At 48.6% G+C, this 18,535-nt stretch overlaps 3 protein-coding genes across 21 annotated transcripts in view; 2 read left to right on the top strand and 1 right to left on the bottom strand.

Moving 5' to 3' along the window:
• Positions 1-18,535, bottom strand: part of F8 (coagulation factor VIII) — a 128,539-nt gene that overhangs the window by 9,866 nt on the left and 100,138 nt on the right. For 11 of the 19 annotated variants that reach the window (XM_078064133.1, XM_078064128.1, XM_078064130.1 and 8 more), the window contains 4 exons: positions 17,890-18,045; positions 1,504-1,648; positions 977-1,125; positions 49-225 (listed from right to left, as the gene is read on the bottom strand). In XM_078064133.1, coding sequence (XP_077920259.1) covers positions 49-225; positions 977-1,125; positions 1,504-1,648; positions 17,890-18,045 — 627 coding nt within the window. Of the gene's footprint in view, positions 1-48; positions 226-976; positions 1,126-1,503; positions 1,649-17,331; positions 18,046-18,535 lie in introns of those variants that run through there. The other 8 variants (XR_013444560.1, XR_013444562.1, XR_013444561.1 and 5 more) reach the window with 6 other exon arrangements.
• Positions 6,364-7,526, top strand: H2AB1 (H2A.B variant histone 1). Its single transcript, XM_036111122.2, has one exon. It carries the CDS (start codon positions 7,023-7,025, stop codon positions 7,362-7,364), a length of 342 nt encoding a protein of 113 aa, XP_035967015.1. The 5' UTR covers positions 6,364-7,022; the 3' UTR covers positions 7,365-7,526.
• Positions 8,167-10,070, top strand: F8A1 (coagulation factor VIII associated 1). Its single transcript, XM_036111121.2, has one exon. It carries the CDS (start codon positions 8,381-8,383, stop codon positions 9,509-9,511), a length of 1,131 nt encoding a protein of 376 aa, XP_035967014.2. The 5' UTR covers positions 8,167-8,380; the 3' UTR covers positions 9,512-10,070.

Below are 18,535 nucleotides of genomic sequence, written 5' to 3'. Positions count from 1 at the left end.
GTCAAGCCCTAGGAGAGCTCTTGTGCCTTTCGCATGAGACCAGCATACCTTTACTTTGCCATTGTGAAGAAAAAGAGTCCAGTTGTGGCCATCTTGACTACTGCTGATGAGGAACTCCTTCACATACATGCTGGTAAGGAGCGATTTTACCCCCTGCGTGGTTATTCCTGTGACTCTCATTATCTTCTGGAAGTCCACTTGCAGCCACTCTTTTGGATTATTTGCCTGGGGAAGTCAGTTAGACTAGTATCCTGTTGCTTACTATTTGCTCCCAGAAATCCCCACATCCTTTCTTCACCATGTCATAGCACGTATCACTCTGCATCTTAATGGTCTCTTTGTCAGTCTCCCTTATTAGACTCTAAGCAACTTCATTGCCGAAATTTTTCATGATTTGTCCCTGTATCCGTCTGCCATTCAATAGGTGCTCAGTAAATGTTGGCTAAATGAATATAGAGCCGTATATAGATGGACTAGAGTATTACAAGTTCGGCAAAGTGTTATACAAGCTGTTTTGCTTAAAGTAAGCCCCTTGGAGGAGCAGAGACCATTGACTGCATTCATCACCAAAAGCTATTCAGTGATTGAAAATCACAAATTCACTGGTTCTGGAAAAACAACTGTGCCCAATGAACTGTACATGGCTGTGGCACTTTCCTTTGAGGCACCGAGAAACTACTTCAGCTACTGCAAGTCCTTCACAGACATCTGCCCAGGATTGCATATAGAGATTCTGCTTCTAGGAGGTTCAATTAGGGATCATTTCCCCCCACAAATGCTGTGTGAGATCACATGGCACATCCACTAGACATCTACGGGGATTTTTCCCCCCAGAGCCAACCACCCTTGACACTTTTTTGGGAACAGTCAGGTGACAGAAATGCCTCTAAAGAAACAGTCAAGGACCTTCCCTATTCTTTCCCAACCTGTACTCCCTCCTCTGCATCAGTTAAATGGCAAATTTGTTGCCTCTTACCTGAGGTCTCCAGGCGTTAGTCCTCCCCTGGAGGTGTAATCGGGCTTGTGAAGGAGACCAAGTGGCAAACATACTGTTTAAGTAGGATGAGGCAGTAATCTGGGCATCCGATATTGCTTTATTCTCCATTCCCAGTGGCATGCTGCAACCTCAGAGAAATGAAAGGGATGTAATCGTCAGGAGAAGACGCACCCACAGGGCAACTGTCATCCTGACGTCATTTCTCAGGCATTGACTTCGGCACCGATTCTGTTACTGTTAACCTGACCTGCCCCTCATTTTTGGGTCAGCCCTTCTCAGTTCTGTTTGACTTTGATTTGCCTTGTTAATAGTACCTTGGGAGGTGCTGCCCCTAGGGAATCCCATGTTTCAAATGACCAAGTCCTGGGTTTGCTCAGGACTGGGCTGGTTTTAGCATTAATAGTTTTGTGCCCTGGGAAATCCCCCTACTCTTCAGAACACTAGGACAGTTAGTCATCCTCCCCAGGGTTGGGAGAGGGAAGGACACATGATGACTTGGCACTTACTGTTTAAATCACAGCCCATCAGCTCCATGCGAAGAGTGCTGCGGATGCTGTAATGTGTTGGGTGCAAACGGATGTACCGAGCAATAATTGGAGGGTTAAAAATATTGTGTTTTATCCCAGATGAATCCACATTGCCAAAGAAGACCTGTAGGGAGGAATTAGCACAGGTACATGGCAAGTGGAGACAGTAAAAAGCAATTCCTCCCAATCATATCTGCCTCCTAATCTTGCTTTGTGTGTTTCTCAACAGCATTCAACACACACAAATAAAACCATTCCAGCTAGACAGATGTGAGAATGGAATACATGAAGGAGAGAAACACCTGGAAGAAGAATGGAACAAGGGAGATTAAGTCTGGGCAGGTGAAGTGGTCTTCTATTTTGGGGTCCTGTAAAAGGCTCATCAAAGTTGAGGAAGCCATTTAGGGCCTTGCTAATCCTGCAGTATCAGCATTTAGAAATACTGTATCTTGGGCTCTATTCCGGATCTACTGAATCAGAATTCGAAGTTTGAGAAGCACCAGCTTAGGCCAGAGTCAGCTGTGAAAGTCTGCCTCACTTACTGGCCTCAGAATAATCTTCCAAGAATGTGGGCTGTGTGTGTGTGTGTGCATGAACTGTGAGGCTTTAATTAATAATTCCTTGTGTATGAATTCGAGACACATGTTAACATCCATCATGTGGGGTTTAAGACCTTGACAAGTCTAGGTTCCAGAGGAAAGTGCACAGCATATTTAAAGGAAAAGGAACACAGTTTGAGAAATATGATAGTAATGCCTATTCAAAAGGCCTAGATTTAAACCATGGCACATAGTATAAGGAAAGTTGAAAAAAAATTTTTTTAAAGATTTTTATTTATTTGAGAGAGACAGACAAAGTGAGAGAAGGAACATAAGCTGGGGGAGTGGGAGAGGGAGAAGCAGGCTTCCCACCAAGCAGGGAGCCCGATGCGGGGCTTGGTCCCAGAACCCTGGGATCATGACCTGAGCCGAAGGCAGATGCTTAACGACTGAGCCACCCAGGCGCCCCGGAAAGTTGAAAGTTATCTTTTACAAAACACCTGGGATTTGTATCTGCTTGAATACACTAAAATAGGAATCAGTGTAAGTCTGTTATATAATCACACAGCAGAGTAATAGTATTATGGGGAATTTTCTAAGAAATTGTTTTGCCGGGGCGCCTGGGTGGCTCAGTCAGTTAAGCGACTGCCTTCAGCTCAGGTCATGATCATAGGGTCTCGGGATCGAGTCCCACAGCGGGCTCCCCAGGGAGCCTGCTTCTTCCTCTCACTCTGCCTCCCCCCACTCATTCTCTCTCTTTCATATAATAAACAAAAAATCTTTGAAACAAGAATATAGAGGGGTGCCTGGGTGGCTCAGTTGGTTAAGTGTCTGCCTTTGGCTCAGGTCATGATCTGGAGTCCCAGGATCGAGCCCCGTGTTGGGCTCCAATGTCAGTGGGGAGTCTGCTTCTCCCTCTCCCTCTGCTCCTCCCCCCACTCGTGTTCTCTCTCTCACTTGCTCACACTCACTTTCTCAAATAAATAAATAAAATCTCTAAAAAAAAGAATATAGGAGCGCCTGGGTGGCTCAGTTGGTTAAGCATCTGCCTTCTGTTCAGGTCATGATCTCAAGGTCCTGGGAATGAGCCCCGTGTTGGGCTCCCTGCACAGTGGGGAGTCTGCTTCTCCCTCTCCCTCTGATACTCCTCCCTGCTTGTGCTCTCCCTCTGTCTCAAATAAATAAAGAAAATCTTTAAAAAAAAGAATATAGATGCAGAAATCCTCAAATAATTTTAGCAAACTGAATCCAGCAGCACATTATAAATATTACATTTCATGTCCAAATAGGAATTCTCCCAGGAATACAAAGATGCTTCAACATAAGAAAATTATTTAACACTAAATTAATAAAACAAAGTTGAAAAAACCCACATGATCCTCTCAATTGATGCAGAAAAAGCATTGAGCAAAACCCAATTTTTCCTGACAAAAAACAACAGCAAACTAGGAATAGAACAGGAATTACCAAACATAATAAAGGGCATTTATGAAATACCCATAGCTAATGTCATACTCAATGGTGGAAGACTGAAAGCTTTTCCCCTAACATCAGGAACAAGACAAGAATTCTTGCTTTCGCTGCTTCTATTCAGGATTGTAATGGAAATCCTAGCCAGAGCAATGACACAAGAAAAAGAAATAAAAGGCTTCTAAATTGGAAATGAAGAAGGAAAACTATCTCTATTCTCAGATGACATAATCTTACATATAAAAAATCCTAAACAATACACAAAACACATAGAGTTAATAAGTGAATTCAACAAAGTAGCAGGATATGAGATCAACACACAAAAATCAGTTGTGTTTCTATATAGTAGCAATGAAAAAATCTAAAATGAAATTGACAATTCTATTTTTTTAAAGATTTTATTAATTTATTTGAAAGAGAGCATCAGCAGGGGGGAGGGGCAGAGGGAGAAGCAGATCCCTGATGAGCAGGGAGCCCGATGGGGGACTCAACTCTAGGACCCTGAGATCATGACCTGAGCCAAAGGCAGACACTTAACTGACTGAGCCACCCAGACACCCCCAACAATTCTATTTAAAATATCATCAAATGGATGGAGCACCTGGGTGGCTCAGTCGTTAAGCGTCTGCCTTTGGCTTAGGTCATGATCCCAGGGTCCTGGGATCGAGCCCCGCATCGGGCTCCCTGCTCTGTGGGAAACCTGCTTCTCCCTCTCCCACTCCCTCTGCTTGTGTTCCCTCTCTCCCTGTGTCTCTGTCTGTCAAATAAATAAATAAAATCTTTAAAAAATATATCATCAAATGGAATTAAATGCATAGGAATAAATTTAGCCAAGGAGGTGCAAGACTTGTGCACTGAAAATTACAAATTGTTGCTGAAAGAAATTAAAGAGGACCTAAATAAATGGAAAGTCATCCTGTTTCAGTAAACTGAACATTTAATATTGTTAAGATGGCCATAGTCCCCAAGGCAATATAGAGATTCAATACAACCCCTATCAAAATCTCAGTGACTTGTTTTGCAGAAATGTTAAAGCCAATCCTAAATGCATATGGAACTGCAAGGGACACAGACAGCCAAAACAATCTGGAAAAAGAAGAACAAAGTTGGAGGACCCACACTTCCCAATTTCCAAGCAATCCCCAAAACGGCATAATGGTGGCATAACGGTAGACATGTAGGTCAATGTTTTGGAATTTAGAGTGAGAAATAAATTCACAGATTTATGAATAGCTGATATTGAACAAGGGTGGTCAGGCCATTCAATGTAGGAATGTGCAATCTCTTCAAGGAATGGTGCTGGGAAAACTGAATGTCCACAGACAAAAGAAAGAATGCGGAGTCCAGTCTGAAACCGTGTCTGCAAATGAACTCCAAAACTGGATCACAAACCTAAATGTAAGCAAGGAAACTATGAAACCCTTGGAATAAACCATAGATGTAAATCCTGGTGGATTTGATTATGCAATGGTTCCTTAAATATGGCAGCAAAAGCACAGCTACAAGAAAGGGAGGAGGGGAAGAGGAAGAAGGAGGAATGGAGGAGGAGGAGAGAAACAAAACTGTACCCCATCCAAACCAAAAACATTTGTGCATCAAAGGACTCTCCCTAGAGACTCTGTTACGCAACAGTTCCTTAAAAATGGTAGCAAAAGCATAGCCACAAAAGAAGGAGGACCTGTGTGGAAAGTGAAAGGCCAACCTCCCCCTCCCCAGGATGGGAGAAGCATTTGCAAATCATGTATGTGATAAGGGCGTATTTTTCAGAATGCCTCAAGAATGCTTAGACCTCAACAACAAAGAGGTGAACAACCCGGTTAAACAATGGGCAAAGGACTTGAGCAGACAAGGCGAACAAGGCAGTTAAACAACGGGCAAAGGACTTGAGCAGCCGTTCCTCCGACGCTCATGTACAAATGGCCAAGAGGCACATGAAAAGCTGCTCAACATCGTTATAGCCGTTAGGGACGTGCAGATCAAAAGCACCAGCAGGGGCGCCTGGGTGGCTCAGTCGGTTGAACGTTTGGACTCTGGACCTCGGCTCAGGTCATGCATGATCTCAGGGTTGTGAGATCCAGCCCCACGTCAGGCTCCACGGTGGGCTCTGCACCGGGCATGGAGCCTGCTTAAGATTCTCTCTCTCTCTCTCTCTCTCCCCCCTCCCTCTGCTCCTCCCCCCGTCTCCCTCTCTAAGAAAAAGTCACCATGAGATAGCACTTCACACCCAGTAGGATGGCTCTTCCAGGCACAAGAGAAACAAAACAAGTGGAAAATGACAAGTTTGGGCGAGGGTGTGGCAGAACTGGGACCGTCGCACAGTGCTACTGGGATTGGAAAGTGGTACCGCTGCCGTGGGAATCCGTTGGGCAGCTCCTCGGGAAGTTACACATAGGATGACCATAGGAAGGACCCCGCAATCCCACTCCTAGCTCTATACCCGAAGGCGTGGGGACCAGGCGCTCCGACAGAAGCCTGTACTCCGGGAACGTCCCCGCAGCGCTCTTCCTTCCCATCTGCCCCAAGGTGGAAAGCACCGCAAGGCCCGTCCACTGACGCACGGGATGCACGACACGTGGTCTATCCACGGCCGTGGGATATTCTTCGGCCGTCGAAAGACACGAGGTGCTGATTCAGGCTACCACGTGGAGGAACCCTCATGGAAACGTGGGTGCTGGGTGAAAGCAGCGCGACCCCAAAAGCCACCTATTGGTCTTACGATCCCATCTCTAGGTGAGTCTCCCGAAGAGGCAAACCTCTGTGGGCCGGAAGCAGATGAGTGGTGGCCTGGGGGCTACGGGGGGCGGGGGGGGGGGGTGGGGAGGGACGGAGGTGCCGTGGGGGGAGTGACTGCCTGACAGGTGCAGGGGTCTCTTCTTGGGGTGGTGCGCACGTTTTGGAACTAGAGAGTCGTGTTGGTCGCCCGACACCTCGAGTGTCTGCTCGGTACCACCGGACCCGCCACGTCCGGTTTGTTTTTTTTTTCTGTACAACGTCCCCGTGGGGCGGAAAAGTGAGCATTCCCTCCAAGAGAGGTTGCAGGGGGGCAGGGTGAGCAGGCTCCTGCCGGCGCCGTTTCCTGGCGGGCCCAGGCTCCCAGCAGGGGCCGATGGGAAAGCAGTGACCTCACCGGATCTACGTGTTACGAAGCGTGTCCCCGGACCAATGAAACGGGTCGGTCCGTGGTCGCTAGGAGACGGCGGCTCAGGGGCCCAACGACCGGCTGGTTGGAGAAGTTGGGCCAGCTGGCACCGCACCGCAGCGCAGAGCTAGGCCCGTCGGAGAAAGCGCGCACCGCACCGCACCGCAGCGCAGAGCTAGGCCCGTCGGAGAAAGCGCGCACCGCACCGCACCGCAGCGCAGAGCTAGGCCCGTCGGAGAAAGCGCGCACCGCACCGCAGCGCACCGCAGAGCTAGGCCCGTCGGAGAAAGCGCGCAGCGCAGCGCAGCGCAGAGCTAGGCCCGTCGGAGAAAGCGCAGCCAAGGCCCAGCATGCCGGGGAAAAGGAGCCGTCGAGGGTCGTCCAGGGGCCAGAGGCGGGCCCGCTCCCGCACTGCCCGAGCCGAGCTGTCGTTCTCCGTGAGCCACGTGGAGCGCCGCCTGAGGGAGGGCCACTACGCCCGGCGCCTGGGCTCGTCCGCAGCGGTCTTCCTAGCGGCCGTCATCCAGTACCTGACGGCCACGGTCCTGGAGCTGGCAGGCAACGAGGCCCGGAACAGCGGCGGCAGGCGCATCACCCCGGAGCTCGTGGACATGGCCGTCCACAACAACGCGCTGCTCAGCGGCTTCTTGGGGGCTACGACCATCTCCCAGGTGGCCCCGGCCTGGGACTAGCTGCCCAACGTGAGCCGGGTTCGCGGGCCTCGGCCGGCCAGTCAGGTCTGCTCACCGCTGGGGCGGCCCCGGCCTGGCAGGTGCCTTGGGCAAAGCCCTTGACGGTCCAGAAAAGTGGGGCAAGGAACCCCTTTTGGTCAAAGCAATAAAAGCGAACGAAAGAAAGAACCCCGTGTGTGTGCTTCAGTCGCTTTGTGTGGGACGTGGTTGGGGGACGTCCGTCTCCCGGGAGGGACGGGGCGGGGGTCGCGGGTGCTGGCGGCGTCTGGCTGCGGCGCGGGGAGGGGTCCGGCTCGGGGAGGACTGAGAAGAGCCGTTTCTCTCGGGGACAGTGCAGGGGGTGGCCCTGGGTGGGAGAGGCTGGCTGCGGTGGGGAGGGGGGTGAGGCCGGGGCACAGAAGGCCCCCCCCCCCCGCCTTCCCCGCCTTCCCCGCCTTGGCTCCGAGCACGTCGGAGCCCGGGACGGTCCCGGGAAGGACGGTGTTCCTTGGGCTGGAGCTCAGAGACCATGTGACCGTGGCGTCGTGAAGGGGTGAACACGTGCAACGGCGACCCGGGTGCGGGACGGAGGGGTGGGCAGACCTGTTGGCCTGGGCTCTAGTGGGGCAGGGGCTTTGGAAGGTTGAGGACGGACGGGGTGGCGGGGCTGGCAATCATGAAACGTGCAAACTTGGCTTTCGGGCCACGCGGGATCGCGAGTTGAGTTTTCCTCGGGTTCCGGTTCCGGACGCTAGGAGCCGCCTGGAGTAGCAACCTGGGTGCGCAGGCTGTCGCCTGGCAACAGCGGGCACCTGGCCAGGCCCCGCCCCAGGACCCACGATTTCCATAGACAACGGGCGCCCCGCGAGGTCTCCGGCCGCGGATCCCGCGCGTCTGCCCATCCCCCAGGGCACCGGCGCGCGCGGGCTCCGCGAGCGCGCGCGGTCGCGCAGCCAGCCCGGGCCGGCGGGACGCAAGGCACGTCGCTACAGGCGCCGCCACGTCCGACGGCCTGCGTCAGCGCGAGGGCGGCGAACATGGCGTCGTCCGCCGCCGGCCTGGGTGGCGGTGCGGGCCCCGGGTCCGAGGCTGGGGATTTCCTGGCCCGCTACCGCCAGGTGTCCAGCAAGCTGAAGAAGCGGTTCCTGCGGAAGCCGAACGTGGCGGAGGCGGGCGAGCAGTTTGGCCAGTTGGGCCGCGAGCTGCGTGCCCAGGAGTGCCTGCCCTACGCGGCCTGGTGCCAGCTGGCGGTGGCGCGCTGCCAGCAGGCGCTCTTCCACGGGCCTGGGGAGGCGCTGGCGCTGACCGAGGCCGCCCGACTCTTCCTGCGGCAGGAGCGCGACGCGCGCCAGCGACTCGTCTGCCCGGCAGCCTACGGGGAGCCGCTGCAGGCCGCGGCCAGCGCTCTGGGCGCCGCCGTGCGCCTGCACCTCGACTTGGGCCAGCCGGCCGCCGCCGCCGCCCTCTGCCTCGAGCTGGCCGCCGCCCTGCGCGACCTGGGCCAGCCGGCCGCCGCCGCCGGCCACTTCCAGCGCGCCGCCCAGCTGCAGCTGCCGCAGCTGCCCCTGGCCGCGCTGCAGGCTCTTGGCGACGCCGCCTCCTGCCAGCTGCTGGCGCGCGACTACAACGGTGCCCTGGCGGTCTTCACGCGCATGCAGCGCCTGGCGCGGGAGCACGGCAGCCACCCGGTGCAGCCGCCGCCGCCGCCGCCGCCGCCGCCGCCGCTGCCAGGGCAGCAGGTGGGCCCCGGCGCGGCCCCGGCCCTGCCCGCCGCGCTGCTCCCTCCGAGCGCCGGCTCCGCGCCCGGCGCGCCCTCTCCCGCCGCGCTGGGCGCCTTCTCGGATGTGTTGGTCCGCTGCGAGGTGTCCCGCGTGCTGCTGCTGCTGCTCCTGCAGCCGCCGCCCGCCAAGCTCCTGCCGGAGCACGCCCACACCCTGGAGAAGTACTCCTGGGAGGCTTTCGACAGCCACGGGCAGGAGAGCAGTGGCCAGCTTCCCGAGGAGCTGTTCCTGCTGCTCCAGTCCTTGGTCATGGCTACCCACGAAAAGGACACAGAAGCCGTCAAGTCGCTGCAAGTGGAGATGTGGCCACTGCTGAGTGCTGAGCAGAACCACCTCCTTCACCTCGTTCTGCAGGAAAGCGTCTCCCCCTCGGGACAGGGCATCTGATGAATCACCTTAACTAAGTGACTTTCTGCTTGTGACAGAACTTCGTGCACCTCCCCTGGCGTTGGGGGCGGACGGGGGCGGGCGGCGGAATAAAAGACGTGAATCCTGGCGGTTCTACCTTTGTTTATCTTATTCCTCTTGCCTCCATAGGAACTTAGTTGACCGGACGTTACCTGTATCCCAAAAACTTATTTCCATGACGGTGGGAGGGAAACGGCAGCAACGTGATAGAATCAGTGGAGGACATGGCTCTCTTCCCCAAAACTGCCCACATACAAGTAAGAACCCCCTTTATCCCTTACCTCTTCTTCCACCCGCTCCCCCCCCCCCACATCTTCGTCGCAAAGTGAGGATTTGATTTTGCACAGCTCTAAGTACTTAAGCTACATGATTTTTATCCTGATCCGATTTCTTGGCATAGATCAGTGTCTATCCATGTGACCACCCAAGTTCTCCTGTGTTTCATCCGCCCCATACGTGTTCGTGGGAATGATCTGATTACATACACCATTGTGGCTACAGCCCTAAGTCCATAATAAAGCCATTCTGATGCTCCGAACTTGTGGTTTAGCTTTCCTTCCATCTGTAACATGGGAACAGCGTCTCTACCTATCAGGAAGCAGAAAGTAGAAAAACAGATGGTTGTCTTTCAGGTCCATGATGTATTCATTCATTTGAAACTGACAGCCCAGGACTCAGGCTGTGCCACGCAGTGAAGCTACAGAGATCCTTTGCGATGTGGACCTTACTCAGCTGCAATGCAAATGTGTCCGGTGCAAGGGAGGGGGCGTGTTCTAATGCAAATGCGTCTGATGTGCCTTGGAATTCACAGTTCCGGTTCTGGGTTCTATTCTGAGAGGTATGCCTCGTCCGCGTGACAACTTTTATTTTGTGGTAGGGAGCTCTCTGCGACTCTTACTTAGCTCAAATATGTGAAATCAGCATGGTTCTCTGGTACTGTGCGGTCATATGTATGCTAGACGGTGTCTCTGGTCCCCAAGAGCAGGAAAGCATCCCATTTCAAAATACTACATTTACAAGGCTTTTTGGTCCAAATGTTACATGAAAGGTTACAAACTGGGCGTTTTTAAATTCGATTTTATTCTCTTTACAGTTAGGGTTAGGGTTAGTATGCATCCTCTACGCTGAACTTGTATACAGTACTGATCTTTTGGGGTGAGATTTGAGGACACGGTTCAGCAGTAGATTTCTGTTTTGCCTTTAGTGTGTGGTGGTGGGGGGGGGCGGGGAGGGGGATATGTGGAGGGTTGTCACCGTGAGTCAAGTGCCTCAAAATGGGTGGGATTTTTAGGGTCATCTTTTTTTTTTTTTAAAGATTTTATTTATTTATTTGACAGAGAGAGAGACAGCGAGAGAGGGAACACAAGCAGGGGGAGTGGGAGAGGGAGAAGCAGGCTTCCCGCTGAGCAGGGAGCCCGGCGCGGGGCTCGATCCCAGGACCCTGGGATCATGACCTGAGCCGAAGGCAGACGCTTAACGACTGAGCCACCCAGGCGCCCCTAGGGTCATCTTTACTACCTCTGTTTCAACAGTGTGGAAGCAATAGGTAAGGCAATATAAGAGAGGCCCATGTGAGACAGAAGCAGCCACCATTCCTGTGCTCTCACTTGGCTGCATGGAAGGGTCTTTCAGAGCCCTAAAAGCTCAGTCTAACTTATTGAAAAAGTGGGTAGGGTGTCAGACATGTGAAAAGATGCTCAACAGCATTCATCATCAGGGAAATGCAAGCCAAAACCGCCACGAGAGATCCCCTCACATCTGTCAGAAAGGCTAAAATAAAAAAACACAGGAAACCACAAGTGTTGGCGAGGATGTGGAGAAAAAGGTACCCTCGTGCACTGTTGGTGGGAATGCCGGCTGGTGTGGCTGCTGTGGAAAACACTATGGAGGTACCTCAAAAAGTTAAAAATAGAATTACCATATGATCAAGTAATTGCACTACTGGGTATTTACCCAAAGAAAATGAAAACAACTAATTCAAAGAGATAGATGAACCCCTATGTTTATTGCAGCATTATTTAAAATAGCCAAATTATGGAAGCAGCCCGAGTGTCCATCCATAGATGAATGGATAAAGAACACACACACACAAATTGGAATATTTCTGAGCCATAGAAAAGAATGAAATCTTGCCATTTGCAACGTGGATGGATCTAGAAGGTATAAGGCTATATAATGCTAATAAGTCAGAGAAAGACAAATGGCATATGATTTTACTCATGTGGAGTTTAAGAAACAAAGGATGAGAGAAAACAAAGAGACAAAAAACCATACTCTCAACTCTAGAGAAAAACTGATGGTTACCAGAGGGGAGGTGGGTGGGGGGATGGGTGACATAGGTGAAGGGGATGAAGAGTGCACTTACTGTGATGAGCACTGAGTAATGTACAGAAGTGTGGAGTCACTAAGTGTACACCCGAAACTAATATAACACTGTGCATTAATTATATTGGAATTAAAAAAGAAAGTGGTTAGGGTGCATGGTCCTTTGTGGTTTTGCTTCTCTTAGTATACTCCTCTCAACCTGGGCTACGGGCCTGGCCCGCTGCCTTACTGTCTTACTGATGAGGGAGCAAAAGGTGTGCTGAGGGCAAAGCACAAGCTAATACTTTGCGACCCCCCCCCCCCATCCACCACCACCACCACCACCAGGTGGGAAAGGTGTGACATTCCTCAGGCACTCCTGGCTGCCCAAGAGCAAAGGAAGAGGAAAAACAAATGGTTAACTGATAGAGATCACAGTCATGCATGACACGAATCTCCCATCAGTTTTGCAACTGTCTTAATGACTTATAAGAGAAAAAGCAATCTTGGGGCACCTGGATGGCTCAGTCGGTGAAGCATCTGCCTTCGGCTCAGGTCATGATCCCAGGGCCTTGGGATCAAGCCCCACTTCCGGGCTCTCCGCTCCTCGCGGAGCCTGCTGCTTCCTCTCCTCTGCCTGCCGCTCCCCCTGCTTGTGCCCATGCGCGCTCTCTCTCCCTCCCAAATAAATAAAATATTTAAAATAAAAAACGAAAAAAAGCAATCTTATCAATAGCTAGACCTCCAGAAACCTATAGACTCAATTTCCTGGGACCCTAATGTCACCCTCCCCTCCACAGGATAGGAATATAATCAGTCACTCCTCACAACCCCAGTGCAGCTCTTTTTGCCCACAGGTCCCTGTCCCTGTGCTATAATTAAACCCACCCTTTTTTGCACTGACAAAGTCTCAGGAATTCTTTCTTGGCCATTGGCTACCGAACCGCACTTCAAACCACATCATTACGACAAGAACGTTTAGGAGTTATGATATGTGACTGTGATAGTATTTGGATTTGGGCTTAAGGGAAAGCCTCCTCAGGCCTGGTCTAAATTCCTTGCATTGAGGAAGTGGGGGTGTGTGTGTGGGGGGGGGGGGGAGGGATTACCAGAGGCCTCGGTGTTGGGTATACCAGTATAATCTTAGAAAACATCAAGGTTGTTTTTCATTTGCCATTGGCTCATTTATATATCTCCCTCAGAAACTTCATAGCATAGATAGCTGGGCCAAGGCCAGATTTCAGCGATTTTCCCAGACTTTGACAAAATCACTTGGTAATTATCAACTTAATGTCAAAACAACACTGATTTCTAACATGACCAAAAATAAATATTTTTAAAGGACATTAAAAATAGTTTTCTTTTTAACCAGAAGACCAGAGAGAAAGAGCCACATCACTGAAATGTTCACTGATAAATCAAAATTAACATTTGCATTATTATAGACTGTTGAGAATGGTGGCAGTGAAGCAGTGGTCCTTAAGGTTCCCCTCTCCCTCTTTACGGGGGACATCTGTGATGGGAAATATTGCTGATGAAAAATATTTTGTATGTGAATGAAATAAATATATAAAAACATTTGAGAATCGCTACACTGGAGGATGATGACCAAGATAGAAATCTCCACGTTAGGCACACTCTGGGGTGGAAGGGTTCTGGTTAATGGTAACTGCCTGGGCATCTCTACTGCCATTACACTAGACCAGCAGCCTGCAAACTTTTTCTGTAAGGGACCAGATGGAAATATTTTAGTCTTCTCAGGCCACAAGTGATCTCTATTGCATAATCTTTGTTTTGCAACTTTAAACCTGTAAAAATCATTCTTAACTCACAGTCCACACAAAAGCCGGTGGTGGTCCAAACCCGTAGGCGGGCTCTAGCTTACCCATCCCATTTACTAGAACCCAGAACATAGCAGTTACTCAGTAGCTGTTTGTTAGATGAATGACCTTCATGAGAGTAATTAATAACTCTTTTATCATATTGAATGAGAAAGACTGAAAATAAATCAACTAGTCATTCAACTCCAGGTTCTAGGAGACAAAAAATAAAACCAAAAGAAAGTAAAAGAGAATTTTTAAAGTTTTGAACAGAAATTAATGCATTAGAAAACAGCTTCAGGGGCACCTGGGTGGCTCAATCAGTTAAGCACCTGACTCTTGGTTTCGGCTCAGGTCATGATCTCGGGGTGGCAGGATCAAGACCCAATCGGTGCTCTGTGCTCAGCACTCAGCACAGAGTGTGCTTTAGAGTCTCTCTCCCTCTCCTTCCTGCTCATGCTCTCAGTCTCTCCAAAAAATAAAAATAAAAATAAAATCTTTAAAAAACAAACAACCTCAAATCTATGTTTGATTTTAAGACCAAGAGTTGATTCTTTGAAAATCCAACAGAATAGACAAACACCCACTCTGGTAAAGAAAGAAATATGTGTGTATGTAGATGTGGTTCTGTGGCATATGCAAGGAGACAGAACTCGAATGTATACATTCACAGCAATTAGCTACGGGTCATAGAAAATGAGAACAACAGTATTCAGATAAGGAATGGAAAAGGCAGCCAAGCATCTAGCACTAAGTGAGGCACAAAGCTCAGTGGCATTTCCACCTAACTTTGATTAAACACATGATTACTACATTAATGAGGCTATTCTAGATCAATAAGTTAATGGGAAAAGATGGAAGCTTTTCTACTTTATTTTCAAGTTTAATATAACTCTCATGCCAAAACCTCATAAATAGAGATCCTGAAAAAGGTAAACCAATTTTACTGATTAGTATAGATAGAAAAATTCTATCTCTGCATTCAGTGACATTACATCAGCAGCTTGAAATCAGGTCTGATGGGAATCTTTACATCATGGAAACCACCCCCCCCTCCCCCCTCCTCCCCCCTCCCCCCCCCCCCCCCCCCCCCGTGTGCTGCAGCACCAGCTGTTAACATTCGCCAGCACACCACTGAGTGTGATCAAAGATGCTGAAACAACATTTGATGAAACTCTGCAGCCATTCTAAGTAAAACAGAAGTAGAAAGCAACTTTGTGATAAAAAGTGTTTGTTTGAAACAGTGAACATCAAACAGTGAAATAAGGGATCCATTCACAGTAAAGTCAAGAAAAGATAGGCTTCTTTGTTTTATATATATGTCTATATAGTGTCTCTCTGTGTGTGTATTTATGCATATTAATCACAAAAGCATTCAGGGTGACTGCTATTTCCTGTTTGCCAGGACCTGCCAGCATAACGTTATCAATATAATGGACCAGTATGGTATTCCGTGGGATGTCAAGATGTTTGGAGTCCCTTGGGTCTATAGTACAACAGAGAACAAGGGAGCTGGCATTGTCCTGAGACACGAATAGTAAAGTGAATACTCTTGTTCCCACCTCGTGAATGCAAATCTATTCTGACTTTGCTTATCAATGGGAATGAAGGAAAAAGCAGTTTCTAGGTCAGTTGTTCCATCCATATCAGGTGCCTAGTGCTGTGTTAATTTGCTCCAGGGAAGATACCACCTCTGGAATTGCAAAGTTTTTGTTATCACCACCTGACTAACATTTGTGATATCTGTCATTTCCCCATGACTCCTCTGCCTTTTATAGTAGCCAAACAGGGGCCCTAAGGGGACTAGACACTGCCTCGTGAGGTGCAGTCACTGAAAGACCTTTATGCAGAGAAAAGATGACTGCCTCGGAGACTTGGGGAAGGCTGCCTCCTCAGGCACGGAGATTCAGGGGGACTTGGAGCTTGGCTGTTCTCAGCCTCATCCATGTCTGTGTAAATGTACCCATCCCAGGTCTCAGAGTTCCACTTTTTTCCACCGGTACCCTTACCTTAGCATAGGAGAGCTGATGGGGTGGACCGTTAAATTGTCACTGCAAGTCTGCAATTCATATGCTCAGACCTTAGACTTGGTCTCAAGTCTAAGTATTTGTCTACAAGCACAGGATATGGAAGACTCCTTTTAGAGCTCCACGGATGTGTCCTGATTCTCCATGTATGTTCATGGGTGTTCTTGTGTATATTCATAACATGTAATTTATTTTCCCCTTTGTATGCCATAAAAGGAAGGGCTATAAAAGGTTGACGGGTCACTCTACAATCAGCTGATGCTACAGTTCTTGCTATAGTGACTAAATGCCCCTGTCAATTGAGTCTCCCAATGTCTTTCTCACCATCTGTAACGCATCCCATAGTATCACTGGTGATAGATAATCTGAGAAATTGTGATACCAGCACATATCATGGATTACCCAACATCCAATCTTAGAATTCCATCTAATCCTAGAATTCCATTTTGAGGGTATGTTTCTTAGGACTAATTCTGGCATTAATTACTGTATAAGACTGAGTTTGAACAAGAAACAAGGAACACTCAAATTATAATAATTTGAGAAAAGTTTAATATAGGTACTAGGTAGGTAGGTGGGGGCAGGGTATTGTCATCCCTAGGCCTGGTGGAAGAAGGAGTGGGAGCAAAATCTTAAAGGAGAAAATTAGGTAGATTCTTATAGTGGTTTATAAAAATGAACACAAATTCCTTACATTCCTCCCACTGAGAAGTGGGGTCTATGTCCCTTTCCCTTGAATCTGGGTGGATGTGTGAAACTGTCATGGTCTGAGAAGCTTAGATCTCATAGAAGGCCATATAGAGTTGCTTCAGTCAATAGCCCCAGCTGCTATCTTAGCTAGGTTAGTCAGCACCAACTACCAGACATGCAAGTGAAGATGCTTCCAGATGATTCCAGCCCCCAGCTGTCAAATCTTCCCAGCTGAGCCCTAGATATTGCGGAGCACAGCTAACTATCTCTACTGTGCTAAAAGTCCTGACCCATAGAATCCGTGAACAAAACAGAATGGTTGTTTTTATGACATTAAATTTTGGGGTGGTTTGGTACTCAGTGATAGTAACTGAACCAGAGAGAGAAAGCCACTCTGAAGGGAGCAGTGACCTTCAGTGGAGAGATACAGCCAAATCCTCTACAAGGAGGGCACCAGGAGAATAAATATCTTATATATATATATATATATATATATATATATATTTTTTTTTTTTTTTTTTTTTTTTAAAGTGAACTCTACCCCCAACGTGGGGCTTGAACTCACAGCCCCGAGATTAAGAGTTCCATGCTCTACCAACTGAGCCAGCCAGGTGCCCCAAGAATAAATGTTTTGGTCTTACTCTCCTTCCTTCCTCTGCTCTCTTGCCAGTGCTCCCAAAAGCTAGAGGATAAGGTAGCCTGTTGATGTATTCCACACAGGTCAGGCTCACAGAACAAGAAGCAGGGTAGAGAAGTAGGACCATGGATCTAAAGGGGAAAACAGGAGTTATCTTGCCCAGGGCCATTTGAGGACTTTGAACTTTATTCTAAAGAGAAAAGGGAGACACTGAAAGGTTTTAGCAGGGGGCTGATAAAATGATTATCCCAAAAATGATGTGCAGCTTTTATTAGAGAAGAGAACAGAAACAGGAGATGACTAGTTAGGAATTAAGGCAATATTAACAGCAGTAAAAATGAAACAGAAGAGATATGAGAAAGAATTGCTGGATTTGTGGACCAATTCATCGCGAGGCATGAAAATAAGGGAAGAGTAGACAATGATACTAAGGTTTCAAGCCTGTTTAATTTAGCGTCTTGTGATCATTTCCCAAGGTTTCACCCATCCCTTTATGTGGAAGACACAAATCTTCACGTCCATTCATGGTTTTGCCCCCTAAATTCAAGTCTTTAATCTCCTGCCTGCTGGACATTCAACGTGATTGCCCTGCTATCATCTCAAACTGAAAATATCCATAAGCAAACCCATAACGTTATCAATCCACTCAATCCTAATCACATATTTCTGTCAACAGAACATCTCTTCATTTCTATTATCTATGAGATCTTTGATGCTACTTTTTATCCATATGTCCATAATCACTCTTTTGCCCATAAGTTGAAAATCTTTTTTGGAATTAAGTTTGTAGAAGCTAGGAGTGTTTGTCCCATATATGAAATCTTTGTCAAAAGCTCTTTAAAAGATTCATGCACTCTCTTGAAAGAAGTAATTACATACCATTAAGGTCCCAGTGGAATTCCCTCGATAACTCTGCCACTTCTTTCCATCAAGACTATACATGATGATAAACTGAGAGATGTAGAGGCTGGAGAACTTCTGACGGGCACCCTGGGTCATGATGCTGTGAATAATCATTGGTGCCAACAGATCCACCTACCAATTGAAACAACACTTTATTTTAAATGTACATACCACCTTCTGAAATTAATTATTGGCTTAAGAAGGATCTACATCAATACAGATATGCTCAGTAGTACCTTGGATTTGTGTGAAATGGTGAGATAAATGACAGGAACAAAAAAAAGGAAAGGTGCTTAGTGGTGGGTTCCCAGGCTACTTCCCAACAAACCAGACCACTTTCAGAAAGTGGTCGCTTTTCTGTTCAGAGAGTTGTTGCTATTCTTTTCTTTGATCTCCTGTTGAGTTTGTAGGTGTTCAGAATGGTTTGATCCCTATCCAGCTGGATTCCTGAGACCAGATGAAATCCAGGTCTCCTACTCCTCCGCCATCTTAAACCAGACCACTTTCAAATCAATGTGCTGCACATATGGACCCACATAACCTAGTGCTTTGCCTACACCTCAGCCTCAGCCTAGTCAAAACCAATTTCCTCTGTTCTCCCCAGGCCAGTCCCCCTCCCAAC

Source organism: Halichoerus grypus, chromosome X, assembly GCF_964656455.1.
Source record: "Halichoerus grypus chromosome X, mHalGry1.hap1.1, whole genome shotgun sequence".
Taxonomy (NCBI): Eukaryota; Metazoa; Chordata; class Mammalia; order Carnivora; family Phocidae; genus Halichoerus; species Halichoerus grypus.
This window is presented reverse-complemented; position numbering and strand designations above follow the sequence as displayed.